The sequence below is a fragment of the Scyliorhinus canicula genome, chromosome 7 (assembly GCF_902713615.1).
Source record: "Scyliorhinus canicula chromosome 7, sScyCan1.1, whole genome shotgun sequence".
Taxonomy (NCBI): Eukaryota; Metazoa; Chordata; class Chondrichthyes; order Carcharhiniformes; family Scyliorhinidae; genus Scyliorhinus; species Scyliorhinus canicula.
The window spans coordinates 1,985,694-2,002,700 of NC_052152.1; the positions used below are offsets into that span (position 1 = coordinate 1,985,694).

Consider the following 17,007-nt stretch of genomic DNA (forward strand, 5'->3'; position numbering starts at 1 on the left):
AGTACTGTCTGGACGGTAGTCTGGACAGTAGGAACGTCTGGACAGTAGGAACGTCTGGACAGTAGTCTGGACGGTAGTCTGGACAGTAGGAACGTCTGGACGGTAGTCTGGAAAGTAGGAACGTCTGGACAGTACTGTCTGGACGGTAGTCTGGACAGTAGGAACGTCTGGACGGTAGTCTGGACAGTAGGAACGTCTGGACAGTACTGTCTGGACGGTAGTCCGACGGCTGCTATTGGTGTTGCCACAAATCTGGATCAACAATTAGGGCAGAAAACTGGTGAGGCCATTTGTTTTTTAATGCAAGGTAAATTGTTAGAACTCCTCTTAACCAGCACCTCTCAAACCCGCATTAAAGCAGAGGTCTCTGTCTCTCCCTCCCACCAACCCTAATTCACTATCATCTGTGTTTATGATTTAGGATATGAGTACTGGAAGGGACAAACCATGACAGCGGCAGAGCTCCAGACTCTGTATGAAGGACTCAAACTGAATGACTGCACTCGCTATGATTATGTACTAACAGGTAGGTACTGATTCCAAGGCTTGAATCTCGAGGTGAGGGTTAATGCAGCTGATTGACGAGCAGTGCAGAGCCAACTTTAAAAAAAATTAATTTAGAGTACCCAATTCATTTTTTCCAATTAACGGCAATTTAGCCTGGCCAATCCACCTAGCCTGCACATTTTTGGGTTGTGGGGGCGGAACCCATGCAGACACGGGGAGAATGGGGCTGGTTTAGCACAGGGCTAAATCGCTGGCTTTCAAAGCAGACCAAGGCAGGCCAGCAGCACGGTTCAATTCCTGTACCAGCCTCCCTGAACAGGCGCCGGAATGTGGCGACTAGGGGCTTTTCACAGTAACTTCATTGAAGCCTACTCGTGACAATAAGCGATTTTCATTTCAATTTTCATGTGCAAACTCCACACGGACAGTGACCCAGAACTGAGATCGAACCTGGGACCTCAGCGCCATGAGGCAGCAGGGCTAACCCACTGCGCCACCTTACTGCCCCGTACAGAGCCAACTTTACTCTGTATCTAACCCCGTGCTGTACCTGTCCTGGGAGTGTTTGATGGGGACAGTGTAGAGAGAGCTTTACTCTGTATCTAACCCCGTGCTGTACCTGTCCTGGGAGTGTTTGATGGGGACAGTGTAGAGGGAGCTTTACTCTGTATCTAACCCTGTGCTGTACCTGTCCTGGGAGTGTTTGATGGGGACAGTGTAGAGGGAGCTTTACTCTGTATCTAACCCTGGGCTGTACCTGTCCTGGGAGTGTTTGGGGCAGTGATGAGGGAGCTTTATTCATGGTATAAGGCCGGTGAGTTATTTGAAAGCCACCCTGGGAGGAAGTGCACGTTTCCTCTTGACCTTTTGGAGGTGAGTCCATATCTGTAGGAGGCTGATTGTGAAGTTGGGGAATGGGGTGTCAGACTGCCAGCTCTCCTTTACACAGTGAGTGAGTGATTCACTCTCTCTGTTTATAAGGTTACACCAGAGACACTTCATTTCTGGATAAGGTGATGGAAATTATTCAGGAGCTGAGGAGACAGAATCCCAAACTGGTTTATGGTGAGTCTACCTTTGAACTGCTGATAGATTGATCGGTAATATGGAGCAGCGATTTACTTTGAGATTCAAATCTCATCATGGGAGGCTCCTTTTAGATAATTGAAAGTCTTAACCTTTAATCTCCTTCCCTCTGATGTTGCACAAACTGATGGCTGACATGACAGCTGGAGATCATCTTCATTTCAGGAGTCTGAGTTGCTGATTTAAATTGTTTCTGACTGAGAGCGGAATTCTTTAATTTAATTGTCTCATAAATAATTAGTGGTATTGAGGGTTGGACTGAGTACTGAAGCTCACTCCTATTCAGACTGCAATGTACAGAACAAGTGGGGCGAGAGGCAGCGCAATCCTGAATTCAGGTTAGGGTCAGCAAATCGTACAGTGAGTGCACAGAAGGAGGCCATTCGGCCCATTGCACCTGTGCTGGTTCTTTCAACAGTCTAATCCCCCCCACCCCTATTTTCTCTCAAAGCTCGGCATCTCCCTCAGATGTTTATCTGATTCCCTTTTGGAAGTTTCTGTTGAATCTGCATCCGCTGCTCATTGAGTCGGTACCTTCCAGATTGCAAATATTCACTGTTTAAAAAACAAAGGCTTGCATAGTAAGGGTCCAAGGGTGAGAGTCAATGTGACACTGGTAGTTGCAGCTGATAAGGGACGAGGGTCTGAGGGCACACGGAGGGGGGGGGGGGGGCTGGGGGAGGCGGGGGGGGGGGGGAGCCTGTGGGAGGCAGGAGGGGGGGGGGAAGCCTGTGGGAGGCAGGAGCTTTCAATGTAAACAAAAGCTGATTGTTCACTTTTTATTTTCCAGTTTGTGACCCAGTGATGGGCGATAAAAGGAATGGAGATGGATACATGGTGAGTGTTCTGGGTGTGCTTTCGGGTATCTGGGTGCATCTCTCTCTCTGCCGCTGTCTGTGGCCAGTGGATATTATTTTGCTTGTTGTAACCCCCACGGGGACGACCCGATTGTTTTCCTCGTGGGGCTGGTGGAGTACGAGCTCCCTCACTGAGGGACAGAGGTCCGACAGCACAGACTCGTTAATTCCCCGAGATAGAAGCCGGCCCAGGAAGGAGCCGGCATTTCCGGGTGGTCCCGGTGGGGACTTGGACTGTTACATTGTTATTGTATTTCCAGGCATGAGGAGGAAATCGAGTATTTGCGACTCTCCTTTTCAGGACTCCTCATTGACTACAATATTGGTGAATGTTGTCCTCTCTTTCTAGTATGTTCCAGAAAATCTTCTTCCAGTTTACAAAGAGAAAGTGGTCCCCCTCGCTGACATCATCACTCCGAACCAGTATGAAGCAGAGTAAGTGTCATTGCCTGATTGTTGTCAATCTCTCCTCCTGCCTGCATGCTGCTCGCTCCCCCCTACAACATTGGAATAAGCCCCACAGGACACAGCACAGTGGTTAGCACAGTTGCTTCACAGCGCCAGGGTCCCAGGTTCAATTCTCGGCTTAGGCCACTGTCTGTGCGGAGTCTGTACGTTCTCCCCGTGTCTGCGTGGGTTTCCTCCGGGTGCTCCGGTTTCCTCCCACAGTCCAAAGATGTACAGGTTAGGTGGATTGGCCATGATAAATTGCCCTTAGTGTCCCAAAAAAAGGTTGGGTTAGGTGGGGTTACGGGGATAGGGTTTTAGGTAGGGTGCTCTTTCTGAGGGCTGGCGCAGACTCAGTGGGCTGAATGGCCTCCTTCTGCACTGTAAATTCTATGATTCTAATTCTATGACATGCTGCCTGGTGTCTGCGACTCAATTCTGATCTCCTGATGGCTGCCATTCTGTCTCTTCTGTTGAAGAAGAATTGTCCCCCCCAAAATCTTCATTCAGGGCATCGATTAAGCTGACAGTCTTGCGTTCACTTTTCAAAAGGCGCAGTGAGGTCACTGACTGCATAACATAGATATTCTTATCGACTGTCTTGTCACAGGACTGCCCCAGACTACTAGCAGTGATTGAAGGGTCCACACACAAATTCTTGCTGTCCTGGTCTGCAGCTGTTGTACATGGAGCACCAGCTGATAGTCATTCTGTGCACTTTGAATAATGAGATACAGAGATTTTGAGGGCAAGGTTAGAAAAACAACGCACAGTGTCCTGTAATATCTCCCTTATCACCCAAGTGGTCAGAACGGACGACCTTGTCGGATATACAATCTTGGCTAATTTCAAAGGGTTGGAAATATACAGGTCGACTTTAAATGCATTAAACAAGGCAGAAATGCCAGTACTGTGACTGAGTGAGAGAGGGATGGAGAGAGGGGCAGGGGTAGAAACAGGCAAGAAAGGGAAGTAAAGATAGAGAATCAGAGACTAACAGGTGCAAAGAGTAGAGATGAAATGAGAGGTGGACAGTGGTGTTTATGTGGAAGCTCCACTCCCATCAGTTTAGATTGTGTCGCTGGGTGGACCTGACTATCTGATGATATTTGCTAGGTATTTTGCTGAAGTTTGTGATTAAAGTTTAAAAAAAATAAATTTTAAAAAATTTTTATTTTCTAATTTTATTTTTTTTAGAAATTTAGAGTACCTAATTATTTTTACAATTCAGGGGTAATTTAGCATGGCCAATCCACCTAGCCTGCACATCTTTGGGTTGTGAGGGTGAGACCCATGCAGACACATGGAGAATGTGCAAACTCTGCACGGACAATCGAACCCGGGTCCTCAGCGTCGTAGGCAACAGAGCTAACCACAGCGCTACCGTGCTGCCTAGTTTGTATTGACTTTATTATTAATAACTACAGTGTGCGAGCGTGCTCCGTGAATTGGACAAATGATCACACTAATATTTAGTATAATCACAGTTTATTCTTGAACATGGGACTAGTTCTGTACTTGATAAATCACACGCTACTACATATTCGACTATCGCTAACAGTTTAAACGACCTTTACTTAACTTCCAAATTACCGGCTCTGTGCAGGGCAGATAAGGCCTTTATCTGGTTCCTCACGTGTGGCGGCTGGAGGTTGGCTGAATCGTCTAGGCTGAGTGTCATCTCCAGGTGGAGATCGCGGGTCCTTGAACTTAGTTGGTCGATATGCTGTAGTTGGTGGACAGAAGCCGGTCCCAAAAGAGGCTGAATGTTGGTTACGCAGTTCTTCTTATCCTCCCATCTTTCACACTCTTTTGGGCGGTCCCAGGTGGGGACCCAATGGATCGATAGGGTTTCGATCACCCGAATCGATCCTGGCCAATTAGGGGTGGATACCTTGATGGCTGGGCGGGGCCTAGTCGGTCATGGGCGTTATTGTCCAAGGCACGTAGGCACTCCCAAATAAAGCAAACGGGCGCCCCCGAGTCTGCCACTTACGGTAAGTTTCTATCTGGAGCCCATTGTCCCGGAAGACCTTTGAGTGGCCTCTAGCAGGTGTGAGTTTCTGTATAAGTCTGAGTTGTTTGCAATATACACATGTTGTGTCTTATCTGTGTCCCAACCTGACCACAATTCCCATCATCCTTTGTGGGTGGCCATTTTAGATGGACACATTTGCTGTTAAAACTAACTGCCGTTTAACCTTTTGTGTTTCAGACTTCTTGCAGGAAGGAAGATGAACACAGAAAAGGAAGCAATTGAGGTAACACCATCTGTATCCACTGTTAAATTTGAAATGAACACATTAGGCCATCAGAAGTGCCAGCAGATGAGGCATTTAACTGAGGCCCATTCTGCACCCTCACCTGTGTGTGAACTATTGCAACAAGTGGGCAAACCTTCCCCCTCATCCCAGCAAACATCAATCCCTTAAACAATACCACAGACATTTTGTCATTCTCACCGTGCTGCTTCTGGGAACATATGAGTCAATTGCCTGTGATATTTTCGACATTACAACAGCAACTGCACTTCAAAAAGCCCTTCACTGACTGGAAAACCCGTTATGATTTCCTGAAGTCCACAAAGGTCTTGTATTTTCTTTTTAAATGTTAGTGCACCCAATTCATTCTTCCAATTTAGGGGCAATTTAGCGTCGCCAATCCACCTACCCTGCACATCTTTGGGTTGTGGGGGCGAAACCCACGCAAACACAGGGAGAATGTGCAAACTCCACACAAACAGTGGCCAGGATCGAACCTGGGACCTCGGCGCCATGAGGCAGCAGGGCTAACCCACTGCGCCACCGTGCTGCTCCCAAAGGTCTTGTATAAATAAAATTCCTGAGTCACATAAAGAGACACCTGACTGTTTAAATTACCGATCCGACCCTTCTCTTCCAAGAATTTAGAAATCTCATCCTTAACGATCGATTCTAGAATTTTACCAACAACCGAGGTTAGGCTAATTGACCTATAATTTTCCATCTTTTGTCTTGATCCTTTCTTGAACAAGGGGGTTACAACAGCGATCTTCCAATCGTCCGGGACTTTCCCTGACTCCAGTGATTTTTGAAAGATCTCAACCAACGCTTCCGCTATTTCTTCAGCCACCTCTCTCAGAACTCTAGGGTGTAGCCCATCGGGGCCAGGAGATTTGTCAATTTTAAGACCTTTTAGCTTTTTTAGCACCATCTCTTTTGTAATGGCAACCATACTCAACTCAGCCCCCTGACCCTCTATAATACCGACCAAAGATAGAGTGGTAAAACCAATCCAAGAAAGGCAGGATACCCGAGGATTAACCGACCACGCCTGGGCATACACCAATTCTTATTTCCCCCTATTCCAACCACAAAAAGGAACCCAGTCTTCCCGAGAATACATAGTCTGCCTGGACCTTCATAGGAGACGAGCAAGGATTCCATAATCCCAAAATAAAGAAACACAGCACTGATAGTTGTGATAGGGGTGGGTGGAGGGGGTGGCTTTCCTCGCCCATAATGAGGCCTAACAAGGCCTCACCAACAACCTCTCCACCCAACCATCCACCCGCCACCCTGCTGTGGCACGCCTCATATTTATAAAAATAAATTTAGAGTAGCCAATTCTTTGTTTTTCCCAATTAAGGGGCAATTGAGCGTGGCCAATCCACCTACCCTGCACATCTTTTGGGTTGTGGGGGTGAGACCCACGTAAACACGAGGAGAATGTGCAAACTCCACACGGACAGTGATCCAGGGCCAGGATCAAACCCGGGTCCTCGGTACCATGGGGCAGCAGTGCTAACCACTGCGCCTCATGGCTCATCTTCTCTAAACAACATTAAGAGAACCTAAAAAAAAAAAGTACTCCCTCGTTGTAAAAGCAAAGATTACAGCTCATATATAAAAACAAAACAAAGTAAATACTGCACAACGCTCAGGATAATATCACCAAGGAGCTTGGAACGGCAACCGGATCGTCGAGCAGCAGCCAGGATCTATCCTGAGTTTCTTCAGGGTACCTTTGCCACGTCACGTCCGGAAGCCCCGGCAAAAAGACACCTAGACCTGGGATCTCTGACCGACCCCAGGCCTCACCAACCACAGACCTCAAAGACCAGATGTGCTCCGTCGGACTCTAAACGCCCAACCCTCACACCTTGATTGTGACAGCCTGGCAGCCAGTTCTGAAATTCGGCCGGGAATTATTCCCTGGCTCCCCTCAGGACAGCCGACATGTGAACGCTCCTTTTCCGGCCCATCTCCCTGAATCAACCAGGATGTTCGACAAACCGTGCAGCAGGAGTTCCAAGGACTGAAGGTGAGCCCCTGCCGAGGGAACTGTCCTAGCGACTGGCAGGATTCTCTTCTCCACTTCATTCTCTGTAGGATATCCCGCAGTTCATCAGCGTGAGCACCAAAAACCTGTGCCAGGGAGCCAATGCTGCCATCCACAACTTTGCTCACAATGGAAGCCATCATCTTGACGTGAATGACATAGCCAAAGTGTAGGTCTGCTCACCAGCGAGTCCAGCACTTCAAACTGAACCCCAACCCATCAGTCTCCAACCACCTCAATCAAACCAGCATTTTCTTGATTCAACTTGACTCTCCATCACCAAAATTTAACCAGGATCTTCCAGAAACATGGCACAGATTATACACATCGGGATGAAATGATTATGGGTTGTGCATCCGGATAAAAAGGATTGAAAGATGAGAAGCGCCAGAGCTCAGGAAAAGGCAGCTGTTCCCACACCTATATCATGTGACACCCTCTCCCGGGAAATCCTGTTCAACAAATTTAAGGATGGATGTAACTAGTAGGCTAGATATAGGGGAACCAGTAGGTAGGAACAGAGGAAATTGGAGTAGGAGTAGGCCATTCGGCCCTTCAAGCCTGCTCTGCCGTTCAGTATGATCATGGCTGATCATGTAGCTCAGTGCTATTTTCCTGCATTATCTCCGTATAGCTTGAAATCTTTAACAAGAAATCTGTCTGTTTGCTTTGAACATACTGAGTGACTGAGCCTCCACAGTTTTCTGAGGTAGAGAATCCAAAGTTCCACCCACTTGAGTGGAAGAAATTCCTCCTCATTTGAGTCTGAAATGACCTACCCCTTATTCTGAGACTGTGTCCCCTGGTTCTAGAACACCCAGCTAGGGGACACACCCTTCCTGCATCGATCCTGTTCAACCCTGTAAGAATTTAGTAGGTTTCAATGAGGTCACCTCTTATTCTTCTAAACGTCAGAGAATACAGACCCAGTCTCCTCAATCTCTCCTCATAGGACAACAATCTCTCCCTCAATGCCAGCAAAACTAAAGAGCTGGTCATTGACTGCAGGAATGATATTTAAATTTTTCCAATTTAAAAAAAAGGGCAACACGGTAGCACAAGTGGACAGCACTGTGGCTTCACAGTCCCAGGGTCCCAGGTTCGATTCCTTGCTGGGTCACTGTCTGTGCGGAGTCTGCACGTTCTCCCCGTGTCTGTGTGGGTTTCCTCTGGGTGCTCCGGTTTCCAAAGACGTGCAGGTTAGGTGGATTGGCCGTGATAAATTGCCCTAAGTGACCAAAAAGGTGAGGAGGGGTTATTGGGTTGCGGGGATAGGGTGGAAGTGAGGACTTAAGCGGGTTGGTGCAGACTCGATGGGCCGAATGGCCTCCTTCTGCACTGTACATTCTATGTAATCTATGTAGGACAATCCCACCATCGCAGGGATGGCGATCTTTGATTTCCCTTCCGATATGGGGAGTACCCTTCTTTGGGTAAGGAGACCAAATCTGTCCACAAAACTCCAGGTGTGGTCTTACTCAGGCTCCACACAATTGCAGCAAAACATCTTTACTGCTGTACTCACATCCTCTTGTGATGAAGGTCAACACACCATTTTCTTCCTAATTACTTGCTACACATGCATGCTAGCTTTTACTGACTCAGGAATGAGGACACCCAGATCCCTTTGGACATCATCCCAATCTCTCACCATTTAAGAAATACTCTGCATTTAGACTCACAGATGTTTACAGCATGGAAACCGGCCCGTCGGCCCAGCTTGTCAAAGAACAAACAAAAGTACAGCACAGGAACAGGCCCTTCGGCCCTCCAAGCCTGTGCCAACCATGCTGCCCGTCTAAACTAAAATCTTCTACACTTCCTGGGTCTATCCCTCTATTCACATCCTATTCATGTATTTGTCAAGATGCCCCTTAAATGTCACTATCGTCCCTGCTTCCACCACCTCCTCCGGCAGCGAGTTCCAGGCACCCACTACCCTATGTGTAAAAAAAACTTGCCGCGTACAACTCCTCTAAACCTTGCCCCTCGCACCTTAAACCTATGCCCCCTAGTAATTGACCCCTCTATCCTGGGAAAAGGTCTCTGACTATCCACTCTGTCTATGCCCCTCATAATTTAGTAGACCTCTATCAGGTCGCCCCTCAACCTCCTTTGTTCCAGTGAGAACAAACCGAGTTTATTCAACCTCTCCTCGTAGCTAATGCCCTCCATACCAGGCAACATCCTGGTAAATCTCTTCTGCACCGTCTCTAAAGCCTCCACATCCTTCTGGTAGTGTGGCGACCAGAATTGAACACTATACTCCAAGTGTGACCTAACTAAGGTTCTATACAGCTGCAACACGACTTGCCAATTCTTATACTCAATGCCCCGGCCAATGAAGGCAAGCATGTCGTATGCCTTCTTGACTACCTTCTCCACCTGTGTTGCCCCTTTCGTTGACCTGTGGAACTGTACACCTAGATCTCTCTGACTGTCAATACTGTTGAGGGTTCTACCATTCACTGTATATTCCCTATCTGTATTAGACCTTCTAAAATGCATTACCTCACATTTGTCCGGATTAAACTCTATCTGCCATCTCTCCGCCCAAGTCTCCAAGCGATCTAAATCCTGCTGTATCCTCTGACAGTCCTCATCGCTATCCGCAATTCCACCAATCTTTGTGTCGTCCGCAAACTTACTAATCAGACCAGTTACATTTTCCTCCAAATCATTTATATATACTACGAACAGCAATGGTCCTATTCTCTGACTATTCTCCAGTCCTCCAAGACATCACCTGAAGACAGTGAGGATCCAAAGATTTCTGTCAAGGCCTCAGTAATTTCCTCTCTTGCCTCCTTCAGTATTCTGGGGTGGATCCCATCAGGCCCTGGGGACTTATACACCTAAATATTTTTCAAGACGCCCAACACCTCATCTTCTTGGATCTCAGTGTGTCCCAGGCTATCTATTATCCAAGCCGCCCAGTTTCTATCACTCAGCTCGTCCCACTTGCTCGCATTTGGCTCATATCCCTCCGTACCCACCCTCCCCATGTAACTGTCTTAACTGTTTTTTAAAGAACAAAATTGTAGCCGCCTCTCCCACTGTCTCTGGCAGCTCTTTCCAGATGCTCACCACCCTCTGTGTGAAGAAATTTCCCCTCTGGTCTCTTTTGTATCTCTTCCCCTCTCGCCTTAAACCTATGCCCTCTAGTTCTAGACTCCTCTACCTTTTGGGAAAAGATGTTGACTATCTACCTTATCGATGCTCCTCATTATTTTATAGACCTCTATAAGTTCACCCCAAAGCCTCCCATGCTCCAGGGAACAAAGTCCCAGCCTATCCAGCCTCTCCTTATAACTCAGACCACCAAGTCCTGGTAGCATCCTCGTAAATCTCTTCTGCACTCTTTCTAGTTTAACAATATCCTTCCTATAATAGGGTGACCAGAAATGGACAAAGTATTCCATGTGTGGTCTGACCAATGTCTTGTACAACTTCAACAAGACGTCCCAACTCCTGTATTCAATATTCTGACCAATAAAACCCAGCCTGCTGAATGCCTTCTTCACCACCCTGTCCACCTGCCACTCCACCTTCAAGGAGCTATGAACCCGTACCCCTAGATCTCTTTGTTCTGTAACTCTCCCCAACTCCCCACCATTTACTGAGTAGGTCCTGTCCCGATTCGATCTACCAAAATGCATCAGCTCACATTTATCCAAATTAAACTCCATCTGCCATTCATCAGCCCACTGACCCAATTGGTCAAGATCCTGTTGCAATCTTATACAACCTTCTTCGCTATCCACTCTGCCACCAATCTTGGTGTCTCTGCAAACTTACTAACCATGCCTCCTACATTCTCATCCAAATCATTAATATATATAACAAATAACAGTGGACCCAGCAGCGATCCTGAGGTACACCGCTGGTCACAGGCCTCCAGTTTGAAAAACAACCCACCACACCCACCCTTTGGCTTCGGTCGCCAAGCCAATTTGGTATCCAATTGGCTACCTCACCCTGGATTCCATTATGTATTCTAATAATAACATCCTCAAAAAGCTCTAATTTGTCAAACATTGTTTCCCTTTCCTCAATCCATGTTAGCTCTGTCCAATCCTATCATTTTTAGGTGTCCACATATCTCTTTTATTATCAATTTCAGCATTTTCCCACCGACTGACGTCAAACTATCAGGTTCCCCCATTTCTCTCCCCTTCCTTTATTAATAATAATCTTTATTAATAATCTTTATTACTGTCACAAGTATGCTGACATTAACGCTGCAATTAAGTTACTGTGAAAATCACTATTAAAAGACTTTATGGTGAACAGTGGAGAACCTTCCAAGCGATTTTTCACAGTGCTCAGCAAAGGTTTATACCAACAAAAAGGAAGGATGATAGAAAGAGGGAAAATCGACCGTGGATATCTAAGGAAATAAGGGAGAGTATCAAATTGAAGGGAAAAGCATATAAAGTGGCAAAGATTGGTGGGAGACTAGAGGACTGGGAAATCTTTAGGGGGGCAACAGAAAGCTACTAAAAAAGCTATAAAGAAGAGTAAGATAGATTATGAGAGTAAACTTGCTCAGAATATAAAAACATATAATAAAATTTTTACAAATATATAAAACAAAATAAATTGGCTAAGGTAAATATTGGTCCTTTTAGAGGATGAGAAGGGCGTTTTAATAATGGGAGATGAGGAAATGGCCGAGGAACTGAACAGGTTTTATGGGTCGGTCTTCACAGTGGAAGACACAAATAACATGCCAGCGACTGATAGAAATGAGGCTATGACAGGTGAGGACCTTGAGAGGATTGTTATCACTAAGGAGGGAGTGATGGGCAAGCTAATGGGGCTAAAGGGAGACAAGTCTCCTGGCCCTGATGGAATGGATCCCAGAGTGCTAAAAGAGATGGCTAGGGAAACTGCAAATGCACAAGTGATAATTTACCGAAATTCACTAGACTCTGGGGTGGTCCCGGTGGATTGGAAATTAGCAAACGTGACACTACTGTTTAAAAAAGGAGGTAGGCAGAGAGCGGGTAATTATAGGCCAGTGAGTTTAACTTCAGTAGTAGGGAAGATGCTGGAATCTGTCATCAAGGAAGAAATAGCGAGGCATCTGGATAGAAATTGTCCCATTGGGCAGATGCAGCATGGGTTCATAAAGGGCAGGTCGTGCCTAACTAATTTAGTGGAATTTTTTGAGGACATTACCAGTGCGGTAGATAATGGGGAGCCAATGGATGTGGTATATCTGGATTTCCGGAAAGCTTTTGACAAGGTGCCACACAAAAGGTTGCTGCATCAGATAAAGATGCATGGCATTAAGGGTAAAGTAGTAGCATGGATAGAGGATTGGTTAATTAATAGAAAGCAAAGAGTGGGGATTAATAGGTGTTTCTCTGGTTGGCAATCAGTAGCTAGTGGTGTCCCTCATTATTTAAATGATCAAATATTAAAACATGCTGCTGTGCAGAGAGACCTGGGTGTGCTAGTACATGAGTCGCAAAAAGTTGGTTTACAGGTGCAACAGGTGATGAAGAAGGCAAATGGAATTTTATCCTTCATTGCTAGAGGGATGGAGTTTAAGACTAGGGAGGTTATGCTGCAATTGTATAAGGTGTTAGTGAGGCCACACCTGGAGTATTGTGTCCAGTTTTGGTCTCTTTACCGGAGAAAGGATGTACTGGCACTGGAGGGTGTGCAGAGGAGATTCACTAGGTTAATGCCAGAGCTGAAGGGGTTGGATTACGAGGAGGGGTTGAGTAGACTGGGACTGTACTCATTTAAATTTAGAAGGATGAGGGGGGAATCTGAAAGAACATATAAAATTATGAAGGGAATAGATAGGATAGATGCGGGCAGGTTGCTTCCACTGGTGGATGAAAGCAGAACTAGGGGGCATAACCTCAAAATAAGGGGAAGTAGATTTAGGACTGAGTTTAGGAGGAACTTTTTCACCCAAAGGGTTGTGAATCTATGGAATTCCTTGCCCAGTGACGCAGTTGAGGCTCCTTCATTACATGTTTTCAAGGTAAAGATAGATAGTTTTTTGAAGAATAAAGGGATTAAGGGTTATGGTGTTCGGGCCGGAAGTGGGGCTGAGTCCACAAAAGATCAGCCATGATCTCATTGAATGGCGGAGCAGGCTCTAGATCTTATGTTCTTATGACAGGATAGATGCAGGAGGGATGTTTGAGATGGTGGGTGTGTCCAGAACCAGGAGTCACAGTCTGTAGGAAAAGGGTAGACCATTTAGGACAGAGAGGAGGAGAAATTTATTTGCCGAGAGTGTGATGAGCCTGTGGAATTTGTTACCACAGGAACTTGTTGTGTCCAAAAAATTGCATGGTTTCAAGAAGCAGTTAGATACAGCGCTTGGGGTGAAGGGGATCAAAGGATGTGGGGGGTGGGGGGAGGTGGGATTAGGCTATTGAGTTGGATGATCAGCCGTGATTGTGATGAATGGCGGAGCAGGCTTGAAGGGCCGAGTGGCCTCCTCTTGCTCCTATTTTTTCTATGTTTCTATTCCTGCAGATTGCAAGGTAGCAAATGTCACATTACTATTTAATAGTGATTTATAAGAACCAGGTGTGGCCTCACTAACACCTTATACAATTGCAGCATAACCTCCCTAGTCTTAAACTCCATCCCTCTAGCAATAAAGGACAAAACTCCATTTGCCTTCTTAATCACCTGTTGCACCTGTAAACCAACGTTTTGCGACTCATGCACTAGCACACCCAGGTCTCGCTGCACAGCAGCATGCTTTAATATTTAATACTGTCCAGTCCTGTTAGAATTTTATAGGTTTCTGTGAGATTTCCCCCTCATTCTTCTGAACTCCAGCGAATATAATCCTAACCGATTCAATCTCTCCTCGTACGTCAGTCCTGCCATCCGAGGCATCAGTCTGGTAAACCCTCTAGCTGGAACATCCTTCCTCGGATAAGCAGGCCAAAACTGCACGCAATATTCCAGATGTGGCCTCACCAAGGCCCTGTATAATTGCCCTATTTGAATCTGGATTTTGGTTTATCTGCCTATCACTTTTCTTATTCCCCTTTCTAGCTTTTGTTTTTGCTCTCATTTCCTCCTCCTCTGACTCCTTGTATAGGTTCCCATCCCCTTGCCATTTTAGTTTAAACTTGCCAGAGTCTAGAATTTTGGCAGATGATCATCAATACATCCACTATCTCTACAGTCACTTCTGTCAACACTCTGGGATGCAGATAATCCGGTCTAGGAGATTGAACAACTTTCAGTCCTATTAATTTCTCCAGTACTACTTTTTACTAATTCTAATTTCTTCCAGGTTCTCAATCTTAATAATAATTAGTTTATTAGTGTCAAATGTAGACTTCCATTGACATTTCAATAAAGTTACAGTGAAAATCCCCAAGTCGCCACATTCCGGCGCCTGTTCGGGTATACAGAGGGAGAATTCAGAATGTCCAATTCACCTAACAGCACATCTTTCGGGACTTGTGGGAGGAAACCGGAGCACCCGGAGGAAACCCACACAGACACGGGGAGAACGTGCAGACTCTGCACAGACAGTGACCCAAGCTGGGAATTGAACCTGGGATCCTTGCTGCTGTGAAGCAACAGTGCTAACCACTATGCTATCGTGCTGCCCTGGTTCCCTAGTATTTCGGGAAGGTGTTATGTCCTCCATGAAGACAGATACAAAATATTTGTTCAGTTTCTGTGTCATTTAGATGTGGTGCATCTGGATTTCCAAAAAGCATTTGATAAGGTGCCACACAAAAGGTTAATGGGCAAAATAAAGGATCATGCAGTTGGGGGGGTAATATACTAACATGGGTAAAGGATTAGGCAGTGCGGTGGCACAGTGGTTAGCACCGGTGGATTGGAAATTAGCAAACGTGACGCCACTGTTTAAAAAAGAAGGTAGGCAGAAAGCAGGAAATTATAGGCCAGTGAGCTTAACTTCGGTAATAGGGAAGATGCTGGAATCTATCATCAAGGAAGAAATAGCGAGGCATCTGGATAGAAATTGTCCCATTGGGCAGACGCAGCATGGGTTCGTAAAAGGCAGGTCATGCCTAACTAATTTAGTGGAATTTTTTGAGGACATTGAGTGCAGTAGATAACGGGGAGCCGATGGATGTGGTATATCTGGATTTCCAGAAAGCCTTTGACAAGGTGCCACACAAAAGGTTGCTGCATAAGATAAAGATGCATGGCATTAAGGGTAAAGTAGTAGCATGGATAGAGGATTGGTTAATTAATAGAAAGCAAAGCGTTGGGATAAATGGGTGTTTCTCTGGTTGGCAATCAGTAGCTAGTGGTGTCCCTCAGGGATCCGTGTTGGGCCCACAATTGTTCACAATTTACATAGATGATTTGGAGTTGGGGACCAAGGGCAATGTGTCCAAGTTTGCAGATGACACTAAGATGAGTGGTAAAGCGAAAAGTGCAGAGGATACTGGAAGTCTGCAGAGGGATTTGGATAGGTTAAGTGAATGGGCTCGGGTCTGGCAGATGGAATACAATGTTGACAAATGTGAGGTTATCCATTTTGGTAGGAATAACAGCAAACGGGATTATTATTTAAACAATAAAATATTAAAGCATGCCGCTGTTCAGAGAGACTTGGGTGTGCTAGTGCATGAGTCACAGAAGGTTGGTTTACAAATGCAACAGGTGATTAAGAAGGCAAATGGAATTTTGTCCTTCATTGCTAGAGGGATGGAGTTTAAGACTAGGGAGGTTATGTTGCAATTGTATACGGTGTTAGTGCGGCCACACCTGGAGTATTGTGTTCAGTTTTGGTCTCCTTACTTGAGAAAGGACGTACTGGCGCTGGAGGGTGTGCAGAGGAGATTCACTAGGTTAATCCCAGAGCTGAAGGGATTGGATTATGAGGAGAGGTTGAGTAGACTGGGACTGTACTCGTTGGAATTTAGAAGGATGAGGGGGGATCTTATAGAAACATATAAAATTATGAAGGGAATAGATAGGATAGATGCGGGCAGGTTGTTTCCACTGGCGGGTGACAGCAGAACTAGGGGACATAGCCTCAAAATAAGGGGAAGTAGATTTAGGACTGAGTTTAGGAGGAACTTCTTCACCCAAAGGGTTGTGAATCTATGGAATTCCTTGCCCAGTGAAGCAGTTGAGGCTCCTTCATTACATGTTTTTAAGGTAAAGATAGATAGTTTTTTGAAGAATAAAGGGATTAAGGGTTATGGTGTTCGGGCCGGAAAGTGGAGCTGAGTCCACAAAAGATCAGCCATGATCTAATTGAATGGCGGAGCAGGCTCGAGGGGCCAGATGGCCTACTCCTGCTCCGAGTTCTTATGTTCTTATGTTCTCACAGCGCCAGGGTCCCAGGTTCGATTCCCGGCTTGGGTCACTGTCTGTGCAGAGTCTGCACGTTCTCCCCGTGTCTGCATGGGTTTCCTCCGTGTGCTCCGGTTTCCTCCCACAGGTCAAAGATGTGCAGGTTAGGTGGATTGGCCATGATAAATTGCCCCTTAGTGTCCAGAGATGTGCAGGTTAGGTTACGGGGATAGGGTGGGGGTGTGGGCTTAGATAGGGTGCTCTTTTGGAGGGTCTGTGCAGACTTGATGGGCTGAATGGCCTCCTTCTGCACTGTAGCGATTCTATGGTTAACAGACAAGAAGCAGGAGATGGGCTTATTTTCAAGTTAACAGGTGTGGAATAGGAGGAATGCTGCAAGGATCTATACTAGTGGTATATTACTCTCTGCCTCTTCATCGAAGTTTGATAATGATAAGTTTGATAAGTTTGGAAAGATGACTTATGGGAGGGACACAAGCTGCAGAGGGAT

General features: G+C 46.1%; 1 protein-coding gene across 1 annotated transcript in view; it reads left to right on the forward strand.

Annotated features, from left to right (window-relative positions):
- The window catches only part of pdxka (pyridoxal (pyridoxine, vitamin B6) kinase a), a 98,205-nt gene that overhangs the window by 54,198 nt on the left and 27,000 nt on the right, over positions 1-17,007 (forward strand). Inside the window, exons 4-8 of the mRNA XM_038801247.1 lie at positions 422-526; positions 1,489-1,572; positions 2,384-2,430; positions 2,800-2,885; positions 5,113-5,158. Coding sequence (XP_038657175.1) covers positions 422-526; positions 1,489-1,572; positions 2,384-2,430; positions 2,800-2,885; positions 5,113-5,158 — 368 coding nt within the window. The remainder of the gene's footprint in view (positions 1-421; positions 527-1,488; positions 1,573-2,383; positions 2,431-2,799; positions 2,886-5,112; positions 5,159-17,007) is intronic.